This window comes from Salvelinus sp. IW2-2015, linkage group LG30, assembly GCF_002910315.2.
Source record: "Salvelinus sp. IW2-2015 linkage group LG30, ASM291031v2, whole genome shotgun sequence".
NCBI lineage: Eukaryota > Metazoa > Chordata > Actinopteri > Salmoniformes > Salmonidae > Salvelinus > Salvelinus sp. IW2-2015.
In genome coordinates, this window is record NC_036869.1 from 7,003,367 (window position 1) to 7,031,310 (window position 27,944).

At 42.1% G+C, this 27,944-nt stretch overlaps 1 protein-coding gene across 1 annotated transcript in view; it reads left to right on the forward strand.

Annotated features, from left to right (window-relative positions):
* The first annotated feature begins 3,528 nt into the window (after positions 1–3,528).
* LOC111955052 (HIVEP zinc finger 1) overlaps positions 3,529–27,944 on the forward strand; it is a 74,148-nt gene continuing 49,732 nt past the window's right edge. Inside the window, exons 1-2 of the mRNA XM_023975098.1 lie at positions 3,529–3,613; positions 6,375–6,503. Coding sequence (XP_023830866.1) covers positions 6,464–6,503 — 40 coding nt within the window. The 5' untranslated portion in view covers positions 3,529–3,613; positions 6,375–6,463. The remainder of the gene's footprint in view (positions 3,614–6,374; positions 6,504–27,944) is intronic.

The following is a 27,944-nucleotide window of genomic DNA, read 5'->3' on the forward strand; positions in this document are numbered from 1 at the left end:
TGACCTTAATTATTTATTTTTTACGTTAAAATTAATCACGAATCACATGAAGAAAAAAAAAATCTGCAGAAATGACTTGGTCAAAAAAACAAAATAACTTGGGCTTTACAATGATGGTGAAAAGTGTTGGGGTTAAGTGAATTACAATCTTCCTGGAAGTCAAAGGAGGTACATGGAGGGACATGTCAAAATGCTGCATTTTGGCACTTTAGCAAGTCTTTATTCATAATAAAACTGTATTCATTGAATTCTCCATGTGGTCTATATTAAAAGGCACTTCATTGAATATAACAGGCATTTGGTGCGCAATGTCCACTTAAAATATTAAAGGGATGCAAAAGTCCCTCATTTCGTGGAACAACCCAGCAGCTATTCACACAGTTAACATATTATATAAATGAATACATTTCGCAATGACTGAAGATGGAATTAGGTTTAGTCCAGAAAACATTTATCACAGTGGGCTATTTCCTTCAACAAAAATAGCTTGGCCTGGCAATACACCCCTAAAAATAGTAGATTCACGTGGTGCTATTTTGTATCCATTCGTTATCTCCCTCCAACCATATATGCATGTTAGTGCACACACAGTTGAAGTCGGAAGTTTACATACACTTAGGTTGGAGTCATTAAAACTTATTTTTCAACCACTCCACTAATTTCTTGTTAACAAACTATAGTTTTGGCAAGTCGGTTAGGACATCTACTTTGTGCATGACACAAGTAATTTTTACAACAATTGTTTACAGACAGATTATTTCACTTATAATTCACTGTATCACAACTCCAGTTGGTCAGAAGTTTACATACACTATGTTGACTGTGGCTTTAAACAGCTTGGAAAGTTCCAGAAAATGATGTCATGCCTTTAGAAGCTTCTGATGGGCTAATTGACATAATTTGAGTCAATTGGAGGTGTACCTGTGGATGTATTTCAAGTCATACCTTCAAACTCAGTGCGTCTTTGCTTGACATCATGGGAAAATCAAAAGAAATCAGCCAAGACCTCAGAAAAAAATGGTAGACCTCCACAAGTCTGGTTCATCCTTGGGAGCAATTTCCAAACGCCTGAAGGTACCACGTTCATCTGTACAAACAATAGTACGCAAGTATAAACACCATGGGACCACGCAGCCGTCATACCGCTCAGGAAGGAGACGCGTTCTGTCTCCTAGAGATGAACGTACTTTGGTGCGAGAAGTGCAAATCAATCCCAGTACAACAGCAAAGGACCTTGTGAAGATGATGGAGGAAACAGGTACAAAAGTATCTATATCCACAGTAAAACGAGTCCTATATCGACATAACCTGAAAGGCCGCTCAGCAAGGAAGAAGCCACTGCTCCAAAACCGCCATAAAAAAGCCAGACTAATGTTTGCAACTGCACATGGGGACAAAGATCGTACTTTTTGGAGAAATGTCCTCTGGTCTGATGAAACAAAAACAGAACTGTTTGGCCATAATGACCATCATTATGTTTGGAGAAAAAAGGGGGACGCTTGCAAGCCGAAGAACACCCTCCCAACCGTCAAGCACGGGGGTGGCAGCATCATGTTGTGGAGGTTCTTTAATGCAGGAGGGTCTGGTGCACTTCACAAAATAGATGGCAACACGAGGAAGGAAAATTATGTGAATATATTGAAGAAACATCTCAAGACATCAGTCAGGAAGTTAAAGCTTGGTCGCAAATGGGTCTGCCAAATGGACAATGACCCCAAGCATAATTCCAAAGTTGTGGCAAAATGGCTTAAGGACAACAAATTCAAGGTATTGGAGTGGCCATCACAAAGCCCTGACCTCAATCCCATATCACATTTGTGGGCAGAACTGAAAAAGCGTGTGCCAGAAAGGAGGCATACAAAGCTGACTCAGTTACACCAGCTCTGCCAGGAGGAACCGCCAAAATTCACCCACCTTATTGTAGGAAGTTTGTGGAAGGCTACCTGAAACGTTTGACCCAAGTTAAACTATTTAAAGGCAATGCTATCAAATACTAATTGAGTGTATGTAAACTTGTGACCCACTGGGAATGTGATGAAAGAAATAAAAGCTGAAATAAATAATTCTCTCTACTATTATTCTGATATTTCACATTCTTAAAATAAAGTGGTTATCCTAACTGACCTAAGACAGGGACTTTTTGCTAGGATTAAATGTCAGAAATTGTGAAAAACTGAGTTGAAATGTATTTGGCTAAAGTGTATGTAAACTCTCGACCTCAACCGTAGGTAGCGTCCCAAATGGCACCCCATTCCCTACATAGTGCATTACTTTTGACCAGGTTGTTGACCATTGTGTGGGGAATCTGTTCCACATAGAAAAACGGCCACTTCTGCCACGCACGTTCATTAGTGAGGTATTTCTGTTCGCAACGACAAAAATATACCTTGACCTTTTTCATTAGGTGATGTGTCATAGCTGAACACAGTGGTCGCCATCATGATTTGAGGCACACAGGCATGGGTTAAAAATAACCCACACGCAGCATCATCTGAATTCACATGTATCTTCTCTTAGCAGACAATGGGGTGCTGTGACTCAATTTATTGCAGTAGCAAGAATTCCAACTACTGTACAGTATGTTGAAGTATATCTCCATTAGATAAAACTACCATAGATACAGTTCCCATAGTAGCTTATCTTACTTAACCTGATGTGAACCTCAAAGCCAACACATTGTTTTGAATGAGAAAAATGTACTATTTACAAATGTAGGAACCTGGAAACCTGGAAAATAATAAGGAAGTAGAAGGCAGACTCTATCCAAAGTCAAGGTGTGCAGGATACAATTCCATTGGGAGTAGGCCTTTCTTAGTTCACATAAATGCAATTCAGTAACAGTCAAGTATGGAGTATTCTGTCGGGTGCATCTTACACAATTTATTATATTATGCTAGTATGCAATTTCATGTTTAATTTCATTAAAATTAAAACMAGTTAAATTAAATTGGATTTATACTCTATGGATGGGGAAAAAACAATAATGCAGGCTATGCAAAACCCGACTGCAATCACTGTATGGCACCCTAGTGTAGCTTTGAACTATGCTATATAATCTTCGATTTTCAAACTCATCCTACCTCAGTACCTCAGGCAAGTTCAAAGTCTGTTAGGCTTGAAAATAAATGGTTTAGTAATTGCAATGGGAGATCTGCATGGGAAAGCCCAGTCGGCAGTGGATGGGCGCAACGTGACCTGACAACAAGGAACCTCCGGGAAAACTGTCAGTCCCAAACTATGTGCAAAAGGAAGATCTTTAGGGGGTGCACGACAAACGACGCTTAAAATAAACACTCTTTTAGACACGGGTTCAGTCGTAAATATGGTCTAAACTTACTTAATATACGTTTGAAATATATTTTAATGAATATGGTAAAAAATAAGGCCCTGGTGATATTGTTTTTAGTAATTTATTTGGTCGTAGTTTGATCGTCGCATACCTCCCGGAGATGACATCCTGTGGTTGGGAGGCGGAGACGGGACCCCCGTTGACGTCAGTTGGYCTGTCTGTTTCCTGCAATAGAAAGTGAGAGAGGGAGAAGCGACAAAAACAGACCTTTACCCTTAAGGTGTGTTACACCAGAAATCCCTGACAACTATTAAGACCTCACTTGTAAGTATATATATATATATATATATATATATATATATATATATATATATATATATATATATATATATTTGTCGTAAATGTGGTTGAAACTTTGGGCTGCATGCATGTGGAAGTGTTCTGGGGTAACGTTAGTACTCTCACTGGGCGATCGTGTAGGCTACAACGCCTGTCGGGGACGTTCTTGCTGGTTCGGCTAGTTATTTGTATTCAATGTATTCACCGTTGTGTTTCGTTTAGCTCACGCCTGTGCTTTCACGTTTGCAAAGAAGGAATGTCACATTTTGGGATCAAACAAGTTAAGCTTTCAGAACCGTCGTTGCTTACTATAGAATCGTTGTTTTGGTGTAACGTTATACGTCTGCAGCATTCTAATGTGGTGTGTGTAATGTTGCTGTCTTGCTTGCTACTGAATGTGCCTGCCTTTTGCGCCAATAGGTAAGCCTGATCTATTGCCATTTATCTGATACATTAGCCATTTATCTGATACATAGATATTACGCAACAGATGAGAAAGTGTTCAAAAATAATGTCGCATATTTGTTGAATTAGGGAAGTGCCGCCGTAGTGTTGCAGAGAGCGAGGGGTTTTCCCTGACTCCTCCCTCAGTTAAAGCGCGTTCATGTGTTGCTTGTGCTACAGGCATAAAATACGCTATAACCCAGTCATTGTTTTTTTTATTTAGACTGCATTCCCTCACAATAAGATGGGAATGTTGTGATGTAACATGTATTGTATAAAGACATTGATGCATGGCCACAAGGAAATAGGGTTGTTTACCTGTTTTAGATGTGTCACTTTATGCCACCGTTATTGGTTGGATAGATAGAGGCATTTGATTATGTCACAGGGGTTTGGCTATTCAGTGTTCATATTTCACAATGAAGGACATCATGTCCATTTACATGCGGTTACAATGTTGCTGTAAAATGCTGCAAGGTGACTGGAAGGAATCCTCCTAGGTGTGTGTTGAATGAGGCGTAAGTCTGTCGTCAGGGATTTAGAGAGAACATTCCTTTCGGACAGCTTTCGGATAGGACTAGGCCTACTGCAACATTTACTCAGCCGCTTATTGTGGTATCCTCATCAAGCTGTCAGTTTCAGGGTGTTTCCTCAAATATTTCTCAGCTGATACGCTCGCCGCACACGCACGGCTCGCTCTCCTCCAAATCACCAGCATCGTCTGAACTAAAGGTATTCGACCTGTCCTTCGTTCTCCCTGGGAGGCAGGTGGGAGCTTATGAACATGTTTGATTGTATGACTTTCATTGTCGTTCTTACTGGGCTCTGTGACCTGGTGCATGCGCGGTGTACGTTACTGCCGATATATTTTGCGAGCTCAATGATGTCATTGCTGTAGCAGCGCACGTGTACCAGTATATGGTAAAAAATCCTACAGCTGTAGTAACGGACTGTTATGTAACATTGGCAAACGGAACAGACTGGATGGTGGAACAAAATGTACAGTGGAAGGGATTGATCTAGGAAGATCATGTAGGGAATTATCTATAAGCATAATACAGTATATACTATGTAAACGGTTTAGTCATTTTCAATACATGTATTTTTATGTATAGATAATGTATAGACTAGAGCAATGTATGTGAATTTTATGTAGGCTATAGATCATGTCTATAGAAATGTATCGGGAGGGACTGAGGGAGCTCTGCTGATCATTCATTCTGCTTGTTCTTTGCCTTGGGTTTTTGAAAGGTCAAGATTTGGTAACATTTAGCTTCAACATACTGCTGATGGTGTCTGCAGATGTTTCTTTTGCAGAGCTCAGATTTGCATGAAGTCTAAAATTAGTCACCTTTCATCCACTGTAAAAAGGGTATCATTAGCAGCAATACACTAAGATTAAACAGATCATACAGCTATGAGATCAAGATGCCCTTTCAGTGTTTGCTTATGTCTGATGGTGATGCAATGATCTATGGAGTGTTCACTTTTACAAGAAGATCCGTCTGATTGTAGCCCGCTAACCGCCTAAGCACCCTGGAGCGCTGACTACCCGCCAGACACAAGGCCTTATTGTTTGCGTCTTTCGTCATCTGAAACGTGTGTGTCGTCAAAGCGAAGGGCAGGGCAGTGTATCTGACATGGACTTGTCAATCAGTTGTTCACCAAAAAAACAGCCATCTCCTCTTGGTTTAGATCAGATTATAGATAGCCACTCCAAAGTTTATATTTACATGGAGAGAGATGCATTCACATCTCAGAGTCGGTCCAGAACTCACCTGATATCGGTAGAGGAGCACCCTGTCAGTGGTGCTGTATTGGATATTATGCCATGCCATCAAACTTAGCAGGAGCCTCCCAATGGGCAAAAGATGTTGACAAGACGTTGATAAATGTCTTTTCAACGTATTGTGCTCACTGGGCTTTGTTTTGTGTACGTTTGGACTGGAACAAGAATGTAAGCCTTGTACGTTTGAACTGGAATTAGAATTTATACTGTGTACGTTTGGATGGAATAAGAATTTAGACCATGTACGTTTTGACTAGAATAAAAATTTAGACCGTGCAGGTTTGGACTGGAATTAGAATTTAGACAGGGACAACTGTTAAACTGACAGACGCAACAACAGCAGTGTCCTTTCTGATTCTTGCCAAGTGAGAGAACGGGAGACTGCACACAGACAGCCACAGACACACACGCACACACACTTAGTAAGAAGATAAGGGCTGCTTAGTGTTTATTGATCTATGGTGTGTTGAGCTGACACTGACCCTCTCTGGTGTGTGTATGTGTGCTTTGTAGATGAACCCAGAGGGTGTTCCAGGTCCACCTGCATTAGAGAATTGACAACCTTTCAGAAGATGTGTCAGTGAAACAACCAACAAGAAAAGATGCCGCGAACCAAGCAGAACAACCCGAAGAACCTTAAAGGTGAGTTGCCAACCTGAATTGCTGCGTTTTAAATGTCCGTGTGTGTAGGCCTATGTCATGTCATGCTACTGTGTGCTGTGTTGTTACATTTTTGGGGGGCATGTAATGTGTATGTTTTTATTGATTTGATCAAACTCAGGACTCCCTGTAAAGTGTTACTAAGTGTACTATCCTGGGTAAACAAATGAAAGGTCTTTAAAAAAAGAAAGGTCATCTTAGTTCAGACTTTAATTTAATATTCAAAAGCGAGAGATGGAGGGGGAAATAGAAGGGATCACTGAGCCATCTGTCCTCCCACAGTCCCCTAGTCCCTTACAGACATCTGTCCACACTTGCCCCCTACCTACTTCTCTGTCCACACTTGCCCCCTACCTACTTCTCTGTCCACACTTGCCCCCTACCTACTTCTCTGTCCACACTTGCTGACCAAATGTCCATAGAATCTGCTGAGCCGTGGTTGTCCACTTTCCTTTTGTGATTTTTTTCGTTTTGTCTTTTGTTACACAATTGTCTTCACTATTAGTGCTTGGTTTTCCAATCTGTGTGTGCTGTGGAACCTATAGGAAACAACTAGAATCAATTGTGTCGTTCTATGGTGGAACCTCCCTTTATGTCGTTGGAGTCCAAATGTTAGTGTGTAGGCTATAACGGCTTATGTTTACAAGTGCATGACTGTTAATCAATAACAGAGCTTTTCTTCGACTTTATAATTTGCCTTTGATAGGCTAATTATCGGACAATTATGCGTTATCGCAGAGGCGAAGTATCTGTCAGAACCTAAGGCATGTACACTAGTAAGGGATTTATTTAGATGTTTGTGTGTGTTTCTATGTGTGTTGCATGCAAAGTCCATAAGAATAAAATGAGAAAAAAACGTACTTTGCCAATGTCGGCAAGCAGCGACCCAGATTTGACTGTTTATTTATCATAACACCCCCCCCATCCCCACCCACAAGTTTATTGCTTTGAGCTTACTTGGCCAAACAACGTAAATAATTTAGTTTTATAACAGCAGATTGCCCAATGGAGGACTGTGGGATAGTACATTTCCCCAGCCACATTAGACCAGTTACTATTTTAGAGCGAGTGGAAACGCCCAGTTTTATTAGTAGCAGGGCTAGGCAGAGGTAATGTAAATGTCATGTAATATGGGTATATCCATGCCAGCTGTCCATATGTGGTCTAAAGGGTGGGGTTGGGGCAACATCATTTTGATGAGCTGTTATAAAGTTAGGATCAATCAATGTGAATGAGCAAATGAAAAATAAGAAATGTCTGTCACCTAAAGGCAGGACCTAATTAATTAAGGAATGGAAGAAAAATTGATATTTCCTCAATTGTTTCCTCTGGCAAAGTATGGGTTTTGTTTTGTTACACATGCAAATACTGCAGTGAACAAGGATGTCCTGTCCCGTTCTCTCTGATGCATTCCTCTGTTCCTATGTTCCTCTTACCCCATAGTCCCCTCTCATACAGAAGTAGGACCTGAATTTGATCACCCCGTTGCAGGAGAAATTTCCACTTTGAAATTTCTGACTTGATTATCCCTTACAAAATGTTTTTCAACCCCTACAAAAATACCCATGAATTTTAATCCATATAATAATCCACATTTCCTGATACTGCAGGATTATTTTCCTGCTGTACAAAACTGGCTCAAATTAAGATCCAACATCTCTAGTCTCCCTCTCTTTTTCCATCTGAAGTTTCTCAGTGTAGTTTCAATAGGAGCTCAAGGAAATGAGAGGATCAGATATATTAAAAATAATAGTTATTACTTGGTGCCTGTAGATGTAAATCCACCATTACAAATACTATAACAGTATTTTACAGCTTCTGGTACTTTATATTGAATAGACACGGGGTCGTTTACAGCTTCTGTATTGTGACTTTTGACCTTTGACCTGTTTCATCACCTCTCCCCTTCTGTGCTCAGAGGTTGATTAGTCAGACAGGAAATGCTATGCTGCTTAGTGCGTGGCGTGGCATGCTATCACAGGCAAACTCACATTCTGCTGAAGTGAGAGTCATACCACTCAGATCCTTGTAACGTTCTTCTTGGGAACCCCACACACCCTCCTCCCATTCCATTTTTTTTATTGTGTGTGATTATGAAGGCATAAGTTTCAAGTTTTAATGTCACATGCACAAGTACAGTGAAATGCCTTTCTTGCAAGCTCTAACCCCAAAGATGCAGTAATCAATAACAATGTAATACTGAAAATAACAAGGTAGAACCAAAACACAAAATATATCAAAATAAGAAGAACACGATAAAATAAGTAAGCGTACTATATACAGGGTCAGTTCCAGTACCATATTTACAATGTGCAGGCATACTGGATCGATAGACGTAGATAAGTATAAGGGTAAGATGACTAGGCATCAGAATGTATGATAAACAAAGTAGCAGCAGCATATATGATGATTGTATGTGAGTGGGTGTGTGTAGAGTCAGTATAAATTTATGTGCATATTATGTGTGTGAGCAAATTATGGAGTGAGTTTTGTATGTGTGTTGGAGTATCAGTGTGCATAGTGTGTAGGGCCCTGTGAGTGTGCATAGAGACTGTAATTTATTGTTATTTTAAACTCAGATAGTCCGTGTAGCCATTTTCTTAGCTATTTAGCAGTCTTATGCCATGGGGATAGAAGCTGTTCAGGAGCCTGTTGGTGTCAGACTTGCACCGGTACTGCTTGCCGTGCGAAAGCAGAGAGAACAGTCTATGGCTTGGGTGGTTTGAGACTTCCACCATGCTCGAGACAGCACACCAGGTGTTGTTGACGAAGAGGCAACCCTCTCCCCCCTTGATTTCCCAGAATCCACTGTCCTGTTGGCACGGTGAATGGAGAATCCATCAAGTTGGATAGCCATGGGGGTATCTTGCCCGAGAGCCATGTTTCAGAACAGCAGAGAATATTGCAGTTGCGAAAGGCTATTTTAGAAAAAAATCTAAATCAGTGTTGAAGGCCGAAGTTCCCTCCATTTTCTTTTTGGCTTGAAGCTCTGTACTGACTACTGGTACCATGATTACCAACAATCATGTCAGTGAGGGAACCACCCTTGTGTGTATTTGTCTGTGTGTCACCATGTATTCTCTTTAGGTTCTCACATTGGGTCCTGTCAAGAGATACACAAGATTCTTTGTTTTATTGACTCTCAACCCAGCTGTATGGGCAGGGTGCAATCAGGTGAAGTTAAAACAGGGTGAAGCTCCGATGTGTGTGTGTGATGTCAACATGACAGGAATGCTGTGACGCAGTTTGCGGGTAGTAAAGCAGGAAGTCAGGAACTCTGGACCCCCATCCAGGTCTTCTGTTTACTTCAAACAGCTGGTTTCCAACAGCTTTGGCTTGGCAGGCGCCAGGTCATAACAGTAGTTCCCCTTGGTCTAGCCTGCCACTTCCCCCATCACTGACTGACAGATTCACACTCAATGGCCATCATACATACATTCACCATTGAGACACAGCTCCTCGGGATCTGCTTTTTTTTTTTTTTAATTACATATGCAAAATATTTGCTGAAAATTTAATTATTCTCCTTACCAAGTGTCCATGATCTTGGATTATTTCTTGTGTTGGATTATTTATGTCAGTGGTCTTGTAAACTTTATGATGTGTAGACTGGTACTGTTCAGTTTATGTTGTGTTTGGTCGGTGTTGACTTGCAGTAGCATGGCACCTCAGCTCACCCCCTAGCTACCCTCACCTCATATTCCTTTTTATTGTGCCCCTGAAAATGCCCAGTCTTGTTAACYACACCAGTTTTTATTATAGCACCGAGCTTGCATTCCTCCTGTCTTATAAAAGGTTTAATCTCACCAAGGCTCAGTATGTCTGGACCCCTGCTTTAGCAAACAAAACACTGTCTGCAAAATGGTGAACAATTGCTATGCAGGGGTCCACACATTTAACAAGGTTTTACATTTTACCCTTTTAGAGGGAAAAATACATTCAATCTCTGCAAACTGTATAGGCTATTGCATTAACTGGGTAATAGCTTAAGTTGATATAGTGTGTGCTCTGTGTGTGTATAACGGCTCTGTTAGCCAGTTGAATATTTCACCAATACGGTAGTTTCTGACCATACCAACATCACTCTGTCTGTGTCCCAATAAGCACCCTATTCCCTATATATTACTTTACCCTATGGGCCCTGGTTGAAAGTAGTGCACTACATAGTATAGAGAATAGGATGCCATTTGTGATGTAGTCTGTTAATAATCAACCCATGGATCTGCAATCAATGACTTCATTGCTACCAGTGGTTACTGGTTAGGTATTTTGGGGTCAGAGTCCCTGGTCTAACTCACACAATAAACTAGAGATATGGGAGACACACTCATTCTCACTTGTTTATGGTTTCAAGACTACAATAATGTGTTTTTTCGTCCTGCTTGGTGCGTGTATTTACTGTATTTATTTAGGCTATTCACTTGTCTTTTTATGGTTTCAACGACACAGTGTTTTTTTTTCTTTCTGTAATGCATTTGCTGTAGTTAAGCCTATTTATTTATTTACAGGATTTTATTTCGTTAACCAAAACTAACACACTCAGAAGGGGGAAGGGTAACATGATATCTTGTCTCCTCTATTTGGTCAAGAGGTTAAAGAGCGACTGCCTTTAAAAAGCAACGAATCCCTTTCAAAAACGTCCTATGTGGTATTGATGTGAGTCAGAAACAGCTATTCTAGTGTCAAAATTTTGTACAATGTGTAAATACGATAATTTTGGTCATAAAGTCAGTCTTGTCGAAAACGGGGTTTGGGACATCCATGTGTCACATCCATGTGTCACAACGGGTTTTGATTTGACTGTTCATTTACCCACTAACATGGAGTGGACAGCTGCGGTGATTGCTCTCTATCCAATAGCAGTCTGTTTACATAAAACAACACGTCACACATTTTTTTACTTGAGAAATGCTGCACCACACACCTTAATTGCAAAATTGCACAACTAATGCGTCAAAATTAATTACAGATGCCTTGAGTTATCTTAGACTAATTCTGTGGATTTTTCAGGAAGTGAAATAGGCTTCTGTGTCTACAGTGTCTCATGGGGGACAAACATCCTTAACTTCTTTGATATAGGGGGCAGCATTTTCACTTTTGGATGAATTGCGTGCCCATAGTCAACTGCCTCCTACTCTGTCCCAGATACTAATATATGCATATTATTATTACTATTGGATAGAAACCACTCTGAAGTTTCTAAAACTGTTTGAATGATGTCTGTGAGTGTAACAGAACTCATATGGCAGGCAAAAACCTGAGAAAAAATCCAAACAGGAAGTGAGAATTCTGAGACTGGTTGATGTTAAAGTCATCGCCTATTCAATTCCCTGTAATATATGGATCTGTTTGCACTTCCTACGCCTTCCACTAGATGTCAACAGTCTGTAGAACGCTGAATGAAGCCTCTAGTGTGATGTGGGGCCGGATGGGAGGTGTTTCAGTCATTGGTCTGGCAGATTGCCAGTTCTTGCTCACGCGCTTTCCTGATGATATCGCCTTGCGTTCCATTACTTATACAGACAAGAAGAAATGCTCCGGTTGGAACGTTATTCGATATATATGATAACAACATTCTGAAGATTGATTCTCTACTAAGTTTGACCAGTTTATTCGACTTGTAATATAACTTTTTGAAGTTTTCGTCCGACGTTTGCCTGCATCTGCGTGAGCGTTTGGACACGTGTACTACACATGCTAGCAAAAGTAGCTAATTGGACATAAGTAATGGACATTATCGAACAAAACAACGATTTATTGTGGAACTAGGATTCCTGGCAGTGCATTCTGATGAACATAATCAAAGGTAAGGGAATATTTATGATGTAAATTCGTATTTCTGTTGACTCCAACATGGCGGAGAAATTTTGTTAAATCTGAGCGCCGTCTCAGATTATTGCATGGTGTGCTTTTTACGTAAAGTAAAAAAAAAAATCTGACACATGTATCTTTCATCAAAGTTTATGATGAGTATTTCTGTTATTTGACGTGGCTCTCTGCAATTACTCTGGATATTTTGGAGGCATTTCTGAACATGGCGCCAATGTAAACCAAGATTTGTGGATATAAATATGCACATTATCGAACAAAACATAAATGTATTGTGTAACATGATGTCCTATGAGTGTCATCTGATGAAGATCATCATAGGTTAGTGATTAATTTTATCTCTATTTCTGCTTTTTGTGACTACTATCTTTTGCTGGGAAAATGCCTGTGTTTTTCTGTGGCTATGTGCTGTGCTAACATAATTGTTTGGTGTGCTTTCCCCGTAAATCCTTTTTGAAATCAGACATGTTGGCTGGATTCACAACATGTGTAGCTTTAATTTGGTGTCTTTCATGTGTGATTTCATGAAAGATTGATTTTTATAGTAATATATTTGAATTTGGCGCGCTACATTTTTTCTGGATTTTGGCCAAGTGGGATGCTACCGTCCCACCTATCCCAGAGAAGTTAACCAAATGCAGAATCGGTCAGGAAACACCTCCAAGACTGAAATCTAGTTTTTCTAATGAGCAACAGAAAACACATGTGCCAATCGGTGTGTTCAGTGGCTCTTTAAGAGTGCTCTGTGCTGCTGGTCTGGCTCCTCTCCTCTGTTAGCTCTATGCCCTACCAGGCCTCTGCGGACTGCTCCCCTGCCCTGTCCTGATGCCCAGTGAACCCCTCTGAATTCCCAGCTCAGGGCCACCGGAGGGTTAGGGTCTGAAAAGTCACTATGGGCCCAGGTCAAAAGTAGTGCACTATAAAGAGAATAGGGTGCCATTTGTGACGCAATGTAGGAGATTCCCTTTCCCTCCATACTTAGGTCCTCCTCCCAGGAGAGGAGCCCCCATCCTGTAAGCAGTTAAGTCAACTTAGTAAGCACTTTACCCAGGGCTGGATTGGAGCCTGGATTGGACCCTATATGCTTGACACCAGATTCTTAATATCCTCAGTAAATAGCCCAACAAGCATGCTCTATATTACTGGCCAGGTCTCTCTTGTAAAATAGGTCTCATGACCTCAATGAGACGTCCTGGACAAATAAAGGTTATATCAATCAAACGATATGTTGTATAGCATAGTGTCTGTCTGTCTACTGTACTTTGAGTTTAGCTCAGCTAGAGTCAATGGTGCAGAGAAAGAGCTAACACCCTGACTCCTGTGCATGGATTTCTACACGTTGTGTCATGCTTAGGAAGCCAAACCAGTGTGTTAGAAACCAGCAAGATTCACACAAAGGGAACTTCTGCCCCAGAGGCAGGAAGAACCCAGGGTTTTAGCAACAGTAACTAGTACAACAGACAGGCTGGAACAGGTTTATGGACGTCTGTTTAACTTAGTGTTGACCTCTGAGAACGGGAGAAGCCTTTCACTTTGAGAGGAAAGAGGAAGGGAGGGAGCTGAGAAAGACAGGGAGGGGACAAGGGAGACAAAATATAATTTTTATGGTCATATTTTGTATGAATGAAATTGAATACGTTGAAAAAACACACACAGGCTGTTCACTCTGTCATCTGTAATGTGGGTTAAATTGTAAGCCATCTCCTTTACAAGAGGGAAAAGGCAGTGTGTTTTACTGCTTACTGTGTTTTCACTTTCACTGGAAGCCACCAAAGAGACCTTAGCCAATGTGATAGATTTATATTCAACAACGGAAAAGTAGACCTATGATTTCCAATATGTAGTTTAGCTGTAACTCTTGACAACATTAGAATACTTTTTCCCCCACCATTTGGTCGGGATTCAAATCATCAGGGGTGTCTCTCCAGTCTCCAAGAGCAGCTTTTTTATCACGATGGGGGTGTTTTTTCTCTAAAGAGGTGGGAGTTCACTGACAAATCACCTAGCCTAGAGGAGAGGGCAGGGCAGGTCTTGGTCTGCTCTGATGACCTCTCCATTACCGGCAAACATATGTTCTTGAGGAAGCACTTAACCGATGGCCAATTTCCAACAATCTCAGATGGCAGCAGTCCATACAGGTAATTAGATCCTTTTGGATGTGAATTTCCAATGAAGTAGGCCAGAACTCGTTGATAGTTACTTGGATAGGAACCCAACCCACGACTTGACTCTCAGGCCCTCGAGCTGCAGTTGAGTTAACTTCGTACTAGTTCATTTTTTAAGCTGTGGGATTGGAACGCTTGTGTTGTTTTCTTGTTCTCAGTTGTTTATTTTCTCTCTCTCTCTCACTGTTTGAGGCCTACTTTCTTTTATTCCTCCCACCTCCTCTCAAACCATGCGCTCTTTTCAGACACTTTCGGTTTGAATGTCTGTCAAAAACACTGCCTGTTTATCAGACACTGTATGGTGACTAATACCAGTGCTCACACCACCCACATGTCTGCGCAGAGAAGGCCCTGTGTGTGTGTATCTAGTGTGTGTTGCCTACGTCCTACTGTGAAAGCAGTGAAACATTTTATTTCTGTTCAGTCCTTCCAGTACTTCTCAGAATGTGCCTTACCCTTTAAAATGGAACTCAAGACAGTTTATTAATTGATTGTCAACTGTATAATTTACTTGTCAGAGTTGAGACATCCTGCGTTGATGTTAAATCCATTTGACCTCGATCACCTTCTGACAGCAACCTTTTGTATTTGAACGAAACCTTCCATACATACTAGTGATGCACCGATATGTCATTTTTGGCCGATACCTGATATTTTCCTTGCCCAAAAAATGATACCGATAACCGATATTACATTTTCTTGCGGCCTTTTAAGCATTCTAGTACAATTAAATAGTTAACACACACATGAATGCAGCGGTCTAAGGCACTGCATCTCATTGCAAGAGGCGTCACTACAGTCGCTGGTTCGTACCCAGGCTGTATCACATCCGGCCGTGATTGGGAGTCCCATAGGGCGGCGCACAATTGGCCCAGCGTCGTCCGGGCCGCCATTGTAAATAAGAATGTGTTCTTAACTGACTTGCCTAGTTAAATAAAGGTTACACACACACACACACACCACACTGACCAAAAATGTATTTTGCTGGCATTTACGTATGTCCCCATAATCAAAACCTATTTCTTTCACTTATTTGCTGTGCTGTTTTGTTGTTCATTTGTTCAGTCGTTTCATTCTCAATCAGGATTTTTATGGAACGCCGTTTGGGTCTTTGCGTGTCAAAAAAGATACACGTCAAATAACACTATTTTGACGTGTCAAATAAGCTTGTTGACCAATCAGGACATGAATATGACTACACGTCACATAATTTAACGCGTTCATACATTTTTTATGTAGTTATTACACATTGATTACACTATCACTYGTATTTCATATGTCACAACGATTAATCACCACTTATGCTATGATGCTGGTAAAGTTGACTCGCGCACCTACAGTGCTGGTCACAAAATAAAGCTAGCTAGCTCATGGATGCAAACAATGTTCTTCCCCAAAAACATAGCAAAACAACAATTTGTTTCAGTAGCTCTAGTTAGCTAGCTAACTATATAGCTAGGTGTCAACATCTAAAATAACCCTAATTTATAAGAGTTTGTATTTGATTAAATGGTGGTCGGACCCATCTATGTGAAGCTAGCCACAATAAGGATTAGCCACAATAGTGGACTTTGCGGTTAGCCTTCAAAATAAAAGTATGGCATAATTCTACTATTTGTATTCATTTGCATCACTGTCAATGACATACTTTTATTTTGAATGCAAACCGCACATTCCACTATTGTGCCTAATCCTTATTGTGGCTAGCTTCACAACACATAACCCGGTCCTGTTTGAGCCTTACTAGCCAGATGAAGCTAGCTGGCTGCTTAAAACGTTAGCTTTGGGCAACAGGGTTAAGTTGCTGGCTAGCTAAAAATGTTTGTTTTTTTAACCATTAACATTAATACTGTCAGTCCTCCATAGGAAACCTGTTGAAATCATAGAAATATAGATAATAGAATAGACACCAGAGCTATTGCCAGAGAATGTATTGTTCATTTCTCTACCATAAGCCGCCTCCAACATCGTTTTGGAAAATTTGGCAGTATGTCCAACCGACCTCACAACGGCACACCACGTGTATGGCGTCGTGTGGGTGAGCGGTTTGCTGATGTCAATGTTGTGAACAGAGTTCCCCGTGATGGTGTTGGGGTTATGGTATGGGCAGGCTTAAGCTACGCACAATGAACAGAATTACATTTTATCAATGGCAATTTGAATGCACAGAGATACGAGATCCTGAAGGCCCATTGTCGTGCCATTCATCCGGCGCCATCACGTCATGTTTCAGCATGATAATGCACGGCCACGTGTCACAAGGATCTGTACACAATTCCTGGAAACTGAAAATGTTTGGGATGCTCTGGGTCGACGCGTACACAGCGCGTTCAGTTCCCACCAATATACAGCAACTTCGCACAGCCATTGAAGAGGAGTGAGACAACATTCCATAGCCCACAATCAACAGCGTGATCGACTCTATGCAACGGAGATGTRTCGCGCTGTATGAGGCAAATAGTGGTCACCAGATACTGCCTGGTTTTCTAATCCATGCACCTACCTTTTTTTTATGGTATCTGTGACCAACATTCCCAGTCATGTGAAATCCATATCCTAATGAATTCGTTTCAATTGACTGATTCCCGTATATGAACTGTAACTCAATAAAATCTTTGTTATTGTTGCATGTTGCGTTTATATTTTTGGTGGACTGGTGGCCATCATTGTGGAATTTACAATTTCGGTTAAATTTCTAATTCAATGTTGCACCAGATAAATTGCAGTTGTCTGAAGRGATATGCCCATTCTATGAGTTGTATTTCTAAGATTGAAATGACACCCACCCATTTTCAAGAGCACCATAACCTCAGATTATGTAAAATAGGGTCTAACCTATAACATATGTGAATATGCAAGGTGCTTTTACGTAGATATTAAGTAGTAGATCCCCAAATGCCCAATAAAAATACAATATAGTCATTGAGCTGGAATTGTGTATTAATGCGAATAGGAAATGTGTGTTCACCAGTAGGCATGTCCCAAAACTTTGCTCATCACTACTCAAATTACATTACCAGTACTGCCTTACCATTCATGTATGTAGTAAAACAAGGTATTATTGAGTAGAACTTGTAAGGTAGTGATGAATAGTAAATTAATTGTTTTGTTTTCATAAGGTTGTGGCAATATACTGCCACCTGGTGGCGACTACAAACAATTGCATAATAGGAACTATTACCAATTGATGGTCCTCCAAAATAAATATTAGTGCTTCAAAAAGTACTTATAAGTCCTTGAATTTTACTTGCCACTGTCTGTATGAACCCTGTTACCCAGAAAGACTCACAGCTGTAGTCGCTGCCAAATGTGATTCTAATGTATTGACTCAGGGGTGTGAATACTTTGGTAAATTATATATTTCTGTATTTCATTTTCAATAAACGTTTTCATCTATTTTGAATTGAGGCTGTAACACAACAAAATGTGGAATAAGTGAATGGGTATGAATTCTTTCTGAAGGCACTGTATGAATACTTTCTGATGGTACTGTATGAATAAGTGAAGGGGTATGAATACTTTTTGAAGGCACTGTAGGAATACTTTCTGAAGGCACCGTAGGAATACTTTCTGAAGGCACTGTAGGAATACTTTCTGAAGGCACTGTAGGAATACTTTCTGAAGGCACTGTAGGAATACTTTCTGAAGGCACGTGTAGGAATCTTTTTGAAGGCACTGTAGGAATACTTTTTGTGAAGGCATGTGAACATGAATATTTCTGAAGGCACTGTAGGAATACTTTTTGAAGACACTGTATGAATACTTTCTGAAGGCACTGTAGGAATACTTTTTGAAGGCACTGTAGAATACTTTCTGAAGGCACTGTAGGAAACTTTTTGAAGGCACTGTAGGAATACTCTTCTGAAGGCACTGTAGGAATACTTTCTGAAGGCACCGTATGAATACTATACTGAAGGCACGTAGGAATACTTTCTGAAGGCACCGTAGGAATACTTTCTGAAGGCACTGTAGGAATACTTTTGAAGGCACTGTAGGAATACTTTCTGAAGGCACTGTAGGAATACTTTCTGAAGGACTGTAGGAATACTTCTGAAGGCAACTGTAGGAATACTTTCTGAAGGCACTGTAGGAATACTTTCTGAAGGCACTGTAGGAATACTTTTTGAAGGCACTGTAGGAATACTTTCTGAAGGCACTAGGAATACTTTCTGAAGGCACTGTAGGGAATACTTTCTGAAGGCACTGTAGAATACTTTCTGAAGGCACTGTAGGAATACTTTCTGAAGGCACTGTAGGAATACTTTTTGAAGGCACTGTAGAATACTTTCTGAAGGCACTAGAATACTTTCTGAAGGCACTGTAGGAATACTTTCTGAAGGCACTGTAGGAATAATTTCTGAAGGCACTGTAGGAATACTTTCTGAAGGCACTGTAGGAATACTTTCTGAAGGCACTGTATGAATACTTTCTGAAGGCACTGTAGGAATACTTTTTGAAGGCACTGTAGGAATACTTTTTGAAGGCACTGTATGAATACTTTCTGAAGGCACTGTAGGAATACTTTTTGAAGACACTGTATGAATACTTTCTGAAGGCACTGTAGGAATACTTTTGAAGGCACTGTAGGAATACTTTCTGAAGGCACTGTAGGAATACTTTTTGAAGGCACTGTAGGAATACTTTCTGAAGGCACTGTAGGATACTTTCTGAAGGCACCGTATGAATACTATCTGAAGGCACCGTAGGATACTTTCTGAAGGCACCGTAGGAATACTTTTCTGAAGGCACTGTAGGAATACTTTTTGAAGGCACTGTAGGAATACTTTTTGAAGGCACTGTAGGAATACTTTCTGAAGGCACTGTAGGAATTACTTTCTGAAGGCACTGTAGGAATACTTTCTGAAGGCACTGTAGGAATACTTTCTGAAGGCACTGTAGGAATACTTTTTGAAGGCACTTAGTAATACTTTCTGAAGGCACTAGGAATACTTTCTGAAGGCACTGTAGGAATACTTTTGAAGGCCTGTAGGAATACTTCTGAAGGCACTGTAGGAATACTTTCTGAAGGCACTGTAGGAATACTTTTTGAAGGACTGTAGAATACTTTCTGAAGGCACTAGGAATACTTTCTGAAGGCACTGTAGGATACTTTCTGAAGGCACTGTAGAATAATTTCTGAAGGCACTGTAGGAATACTTTCTGAAGGCACTGTAGGAATACTTTCTGAAGGCCACTGTAGGAATACTTTCTGAAGGCACCTATGAATACTTTCTGAAGGCACTGTAGGAATAATTTTCTGAAGGCACTGTATGAATACTTTCTGAAGGCACTGTAGGAATATTTCTGAAGCACTGTAGAATACTTTCTGAAGGCACCATATGAATACTTTCTGAAGGCACTGTGGGAATACTTTCTGAAGGCACTGTATGAATACTTTCTGAAGGCACTGTAGGAATACTTTCTGAAGGCACTGTAGGAATACTTTCTGAAGGCACTGTAGGAATACTTTCTGAAGGCACTGTATGAATACTTTCTGAAGGCACTGTATGCGTCTCTCACCTCAACCAACCACTATTTAGAACACTACTCCCTGATGCCAGTAGGTCTGACCTCCTGACTGGCCCTCCCTATAGTGTGTGTGTGTTTCTGTGTGGGTTAGTAATGGTGACTATTTCTCAATCCGTTGGACTGAATCATTGATTGTGCAATTGTTGACTCGTTTTAAACTGAAGTTCAAGTGAAGAGCTGGCGAACAGAGGCCTCCCCACTACACCCCCCGTTCGCACACACGTACGTAGACACAGACACACAGACACACAGACACACGTTCCATAGGTGAGCTCAGCAGCCCGGGGCTCCATTCCAACACCACTTCCTGGAACCTTGGTATAGCGGCATTGATTTTGGCATGCTTAGAAAGGGACATGTTTGCATTTTGACCGACCCGGACTGAGGGGAAAAACCGCATGGGAGCGGTCGAGCCCCCTTTTAATTGCATCCGTCCGCGTCAGCACTATAAATCTGGAACCGTGGGAGAAGTCCCCTGCGGTCATGAAACGGTCCAATGATTGGACCTAGTGTGGTTTTGACACCCGTTCAGGAATCACGACACAGCGGGGGAGGTAAAGTAGATCCTCCCTCTATCTGATCTGCTTTAGAGAATGTGTCATTCCCAGAGAAATGCCTCTTGAACAAAACACTACACCTCTGTGTGAAGTTCACACACTGCGTTCTGTTTTCCCTCAGGCTCCTTTTATGATTGGGGAAAATGTGAGTTAATTCACTTCAGTTCAAATAAAAAGGATTTGGAAAAACAGCTTTGGGTGAAAAAGAGAGGCAGTAGAACTGACGTATGCCAGCCGGAAACCCTTAATAGGGTGGTTGCGTGGGGGTGTATTTGTGTGTCTTTGTGTGTGAGCGCAGTGTGCTGGCAATGCCTAATGGTTTGCACAAGCGAAGCCTGATGTAGCGGTTGCCAGGGCAACGGATCAGCATGAGTCTTAGTGTGCAGGTGCTGTTCCTTGTGTCCTACTCCTGGAGCCTCCTACGATGAGAGAGAGGGAGGAAGGGAGGGAGGAGAGGGAGCACTGGGCAGCTCAGGTAAGACTGATAAAATGGGTTTGATAGTAGTGAAGTACATAAACGAGGGAGAGAGTGATTTTAAGAAAGCCTAGTTACAACACTAACAGGGGATGAAATAAAGGGGGAAAAATAACAGAGGGAGAAAAAGGGGAAGAAGAAGAATTTCACACAAAAGGACTCCAGAGTCTTTGAGGACAGTCCTGGACCTCAGCTGATGCTCGGTAGGGGCCCGTAAGAAAAGTCATACTACTGCAAAGAGCAGGGATGACTGAGGGAGAGAATGAGAAGTAGAGAATGGGAGAGAAGAGTAGTTAACAGAGTAGGAGCAACAATGCAATAAATTCAGCAAGCCAGAGTGACTGGCAAGAGAGAATAGCGGTGTGGAGAATGGGGGGGGGGGGGGGGTTATGGCTATTGGGAGGTTTGGCACAGTGACAAGACAGAGTGTGTGGCCGCACGTCAGCTTAGATCTACCGGCCAGAGAGGACAGCCATGCAGTGTTACTCCCCCTAAAGTCTCTTTTCGCTTTCTGCTCCACAGTGACATACTGAAGGAAAATAATAACAGCCAGCCTCCTCGCTGGCAACAATGATATGCTCTCTGAATCCCTGAGTCTCTAGGCTGGGGTTTGAATCACACTGTTCTCATAATGTTTCCCTCTTTTCCTCCCTTTTCCATTCACCATCTCTAGTCCAATAATGGAACCCCTCAAATCATCAAATAGCATTTATTCCTTGGCCTGTAAGTGTACCATGTGGCCTTTTGGTTATGGGCTCTGGTCAAAAGTAGTGCACTACGTAGGGAATAGGGTGCCATTTGAGATGCAATCCATGTCAACAACCTATTGGCAGCGGTGCATTACTATTAATGACACAGTTAGTTGCCTGAACTTAATAGCTAAGCAGATCATTAATTCAATGTCAACATTTATATTTCTGCATTCATACAGTGAACACACATTAGACCGTACACCATCTGACGCACACACATTAAGAGCCGTTACATACTTAGGTTGCACACACACACACACACACACACACACACACACACACCACACACACACACACAACACAGCACACACACCATACACACACACACACACACACGACACACGACACCACACACACACACACAACACACACATCACACACACACACAACCACCACACACACGTTAGCATATGCAGGGCTATATGATACGAGCACAAATTTATTTATTTATTTTTTTATTTATCCGTTATTTTCAGGTAAGTTGACTGAGAACACATTCTCATTTGCAGCAACGACCTGGGGAATAGTTACAGGGGAGAGGAGGGGGATGAATGAGCCAATTGTAAACTGGGATTATTAGGTGACCGTGATGGTTTGAGGGCCAGATTGGGGAATTTAGCCAGGACACCGGGGTTAAACCCCTACTCTTACGATAAGTGCCATGGGATCTTTAATGACCTCAGAGAGTCAGGACACCCGTTTAACGTCCCATCCGAAAGACGGCACCCTACACAGAGCAGTGTCCCCAATCACTGCCCTGGGGCATTGGGATCTTTGTTTAGACCAGATGAAAGAGTGCCTCCTACTGGCCCTCCAACACCACTTCCAGCAGCATCTGGTCTCCCATCCAGGGCCTGACCAGAACCAACCCTGCTTAGCTTCAGAAGCAAATGACTCCTGTCTCTCTTTTTCACGCACGCATGTACACACACCCTTTCTGCAGCCTTGCTATACGATGTTGTCTTTGACTACAGGTGGCAAACAGGCTTTGGCAGGTGGTCTCGACCTACCAGATGTTGGGGCTGACACATGGGTTGAGAGGGGCAGGTGGGCGGACAGAAGGGAAGTTAGGTGGAATTTGTGTGGTGGTTGGGTTAAGGTCACGCTAAAGGCTTAAAGTTGTATCTCTAGCGACACTACTGTACCGATGCATCAAGTCTGGAACCAACAGGACCCTGAACAGCTTCTACCCCCAAGCCATAAGACTACTAAATAGTTCGTCCAGGTAGCTGTTGTTTACCTATTTTACGATCTGCGTTGACCCTTTTTTGACTCGTGACATACACTGCTGCTACTGTTTATTATCTATCCTGTTACCTAGTCACTTTATCCCTACCTATATTTACAAATCTACCTCAATTACCTCGTACCCCTGCACATCAACTCGGTACTGGTACCCCGCGTATATAGCCAAGTTATCGTTACTCATTGTGTATTTATTCCTTGTGTAATTATTTTTCTATTATAAAATATATATATATATATCTCTGCATTGTTGGGAAGTAAGCATTTCACTGTTGTTTATGAAGCATGTGACATTTGTGTGTTAAGGGATTGGTTTTGCATGGGCTGTCTGTCACCTCAACACTGTGAACTGTAAGCTCAAGCTCTCCTATCTTCAGCACACCTGTGTGTCCCCTTGACCAGAGCCCTGATCAAAAGTAGTGAACATTTCGGGAATAAGGTGCGATTTGTGACACAGCCTCCGTGGTGTGTTGAGGGGGAGGACATTCCGAGGTGAATTGTCTTCAAGGTCCAGTAGAATGATGCTGAAGGTTCTCTGTAATAAGCAACACAACATCTATCTGACATTATTGGGAAGATTTGTTCTACACAGGTTTTGTTTTGTTAACTAATGCTGTGTATTTTTGTCGTTGTAATATACTGTTCAAGGTCCAGTTGAAGGATGGTCTGGAATGAACAGCACAACAAGCAATCTGGTGCCATTCTCCACGATGCTTATGTAATGTTAACTGGTGCTTTGTGTGTTTGTTGTTGTAACCCTACAGATATTCCTGCCTGGTTTTGTAAGGATTAGTGCTGAGCGATTTAGTGCTTTTTGAGGTTGTTTCGGTTTCGATTATATATATATTTTTTTTCACGGTTTCGGTTTCAATGTTATTTTTGTAAACATTTAATGCATAATGAAATAATGACATGACAATGATTATTATTTGCAATTGAAATTCCAAAGCCCAAAATAGTGAACATTCAATTGCCAAAACATTGAAAATATTCCATTGTCTCTGTCAGGTCCACATTGGGTAGACATCAATAGAAAAATAAGAAATTACTATGAAATAATAAAATATTTCAGTTGTGTATATTACTTTAGTTTTTATTTGATTACTATTATTTTTTATTCCTTAGTCATCATCTCATCTTTACTCAGACAGTTGCAGTCAGCCAGCCAGACCATCTTATCTATGTGCTCCCAATACTGTGCTATTTAACTAGCCTGCCTAAGTATGCTGCAGAGCTGTCTGACTAAATTATTTTACTAGTTCTTCAAAGTAGATAAGACATACTTTCACAAACTGTCTCTGTCCCTCTCATCGTTGTGTTGTGTACATTCCTCAATTAGTTGTTTTAATAATTGAACCCCCCCAGTACCGGTAATGATGGTCTTGTGTGGGTGCGTGGGTGTGTGTGTGGGTGTGTATGGATTTGTAGGAAGGGAGAGGAGGTGGAGGAGGAATTGAGTGTATAGGCCTATGGTCTGAAGTGTGTGCCGGTGTCAGCATGGCCCTGTCCTTGGTGGTGTGGACCTGATGGATTCTAGCGGGTGGGTCGATGTTGATATATTGAAAGACCCCCACTGTGGGTGTGTGAGTCATCAGGAACATGAATGTGGGGTCAGCAGGGTCGGTCAGGTCAATATTATACACACACACTCACTAACTAACTCCTGAGGGATCGGGTTCAGACGGTTCCTGACCTTTCACCTCTCAGACAGTGTACAGGCAGCAGAGTCCGTACTGACAGGTGGCAGTCAGGTGTAAGGGGTTGATGTATTGTCTGGACTCTGGAGGATCTGGTTTATGATGGGAAACTCACGCTCCACTCCTCCACTCCTCTAGTCCTTGTCAAAAGTAGTGCACTAAATAGAGAATGGGGTGCCATTTGAGACACAGCACTTCAGTTTGTTGACCAGACTCACTTTGGAAATAGCCTTTTCTAATGGAAAAGCCAGTCAGCCATGACACCAGTGTTTCTTTCCAAGCTGCCTCCCAAATGGCATCCTATACCTAGTAAACAGTGCACTATATAGGGAATAAGATGCCATTTGGGACTCCCGAAGAAAATGTGAAAAATGTTGACCAAGGCCCTGGATATTGAGGGTGTGAAAGAGAGCGAGTAGGAGATGAGGTGTTGGAGAAAGAAAGAGAGACCAAGGGGGGGGTCTACTGTAAAAAGAGTTGAAGGGGTCTATGCCAACAGAGCTGACTGAGGTCCGTTTGTGTTGCTCTACATAGTTCTACGTACATTTGTGCGGCTGTGTCTGCTCCGTTTGCGTAGCCTTTGTTGAGCTCTTAAGGATGCAATGGAAATAGCTGTATGAGTAAGGGGGATGGAGGAGGGGGAAGGGGGGATGAAGGAGGAGGGGGTTGACTGCCTGCTGGTTGTGTAACATGTGGGCCGTCTTCCTTTAGCAGCTGTTGCCATGGGGAAAAATGGCGAGGGGAGGTGGTTTCTGAGCTCACTACGCCTCACTCGCATACTCAGGAGAGAGAGACTCTGACTGTCTGGGGATTTCTAAGCTCCCTGCGACTGTCCCAAACCGACTTGTCTGTCTGTCTGTCTGTCTGTCTGTCTGTCTGTCTGTCTGTCTGTCTGTCTGTCTGTCTGTCTGTCTGTCTGTCTGTCTGTCTGTCTGTCTGTCGAGGCTCGAGAGAAGTGCTTATTGTATGATTGTTTTTTCGAGATACTGTAGATTCCCCACTGAAACAGATAAACAGAAATCAAATAGAAGGAAATGATCAACAGTAGATAAAATGCATAAAAAACACAGTATCGAAATACAAAAAAAACCGCGTAAAATACTGAAAGGCAAAAGTAAAACGCAGGATCTAGATAAATCCAACGGGGGGGGGGGGGGTTCCGAGACAACAGGATTGTGTTTCTAAACAAAGCTAAATTCTGTTTTAGAGGCCCTATCATTTGCCTGGATATATCATACTACACTAATACGTAGTTATTTTATAGAGAGTGAGAGTGTGTGTGCTCTCAACATGGTGTGGTGTGTTTAATGATACAATTCCGCAATGAACTGCTGGCTTGTGACTCAATGCTACCCTAGGTTTTCTTATAATATATATATATATATATATACAAGAGCTATAAAAGATCAACTGTGTCTTCCCAGTTATTCTGATGTGTAGTGAGGAGGTTTGCACGTGTGTGGGTGCGCCAAATGACTAACTGGGATGTGGTGCTCAGGAGTGTGTTGGTGGAGTCCACTCTTACAGAATGACTGACAAGACCAGATTGAAGAGAGAGGCTGCTGTAAGCACCAGCTTGCAGAGAGAAGACACAGCTGAGACCAAGCAGCAAGTACAGCACACATTGTGCAGCACTCCCTCTGCTGAGACTTCTGGTGTGTGTTTCCTGTGAGAGAGAGGGTGATTCTGTGTGTGTGTGTGTGTGTGGTGTGTGTGTGTGTGTGTGTGTGTGTGTGTGTGTGGTGTGTGTGTGTGTGTGTGTGTTGTGTGTGTGTGTGTGTGTGTGTGTGGTGTGTGTGTGTGTGTGTGTGTGTGTGTGGTGTTGTGTGTGTGTGTGTGTGTGAGAGAGAGAGAGGAAGAGTGTATGTGTTGTGTGTGTATGTATGGTGTGTGTGTGTGTGTGTGTGTGAGAAGAGAGGAGAGAGGAAGAGTGTATGTGTGTGTGAAATAGTGGAGGAAATAAGGAGAGTGTGTGTATACTGTGTGTGTGAGACGAGCGAGAGGGAGAGAGCGTGTGTGTGTGCACTTTTCCCTGTTTCTCTTTTTTATGTGTGTGAGTGTGTTTGTGTGTGTCTGTTTCTATGTAGGAATGTGTGTTTGTGTGTGTCTGTTTCTCTAGTTTTTTCTCTGTGTGTGTGTGTGTTGTGTGTGTGTGTGTGTGGTTGTGTGAGAGAGAGAGGGTGTGTATAACTGTGCATGTGTGAGAGAGCGTGTGTGTGTGCATGTTTCTTCTTTTATGTGTGTGTGTGTGTGTTGTGGTGTGTCGTGTTTGTATGTGAGATGTGTGTTTTGTGTGTGTGTCTGTTTCTTTCTGTGTCTATTTCCGTCCTGCTGTGTGTATGTGGTGTGTTAGCTTCACTCATTAGTCCCTGTTTGTGTAATTAGCTACGGATGTCCTCTCGGCAGGAGCGAAGCAAGAACTCGTGGTCCACGCAGCAGATAGGATCAATGCACAGGACAGATCGATGTGTATTCAAGTGCGCTGTGGGGCATGGGATGTTGTTTGGCAGCACAAGTTGGGTAGCGGCTAATCTTGCTCTGCTGTTAGCAGTGTGTGTTGTGTGCAGAGGCGTCAATGCCATATGGGTCACATAGGGGTAACATCAAGGTAGCAATAACACAAGCGGCATAATACGAATTGCGACGCGAGTTCCGGGTATGCATCAATGTTGATAGCTAACGACACCCTGTGAGCGAATGACAACATCTATGGATCGGAGCGAGAAAGGCTACGGTTATGACCCTACGTGGAACAAAGCCTCAGGGAGAGATGCGTGGAATATTCGCGTAGACTCTAAAGGAATACCGCGGTAACATGGGACTGTGTGCCCTAATAGCCGCAAAAGGGGACGATTCTCAGCACCGAGTGTTGGACAAGAATCGTACCCGAGCGATTACAGTGCGCATAGGCAAACATAGCGTTGGACCTAGGCGTAAGTTGAGTGACTTGCGAGCTCAGCCCGGGGTCCGTAGTGATGAGAGGTGATGCTAGATCAGCAAACAACGCGGACGTCGGACATTAAGGACGCGGTATCGGAAAGCAGTCGGTGCACGAAAAAAACAACGCGGAGACTCGAGGTCCCTGTCCCCGGCCGGATCGTAAAAGTCGACGGGACGTTCTGAGTGGGGAGACGGGTCACGAAGTGCGTATGAGGCTCTATGATCCGGATGATA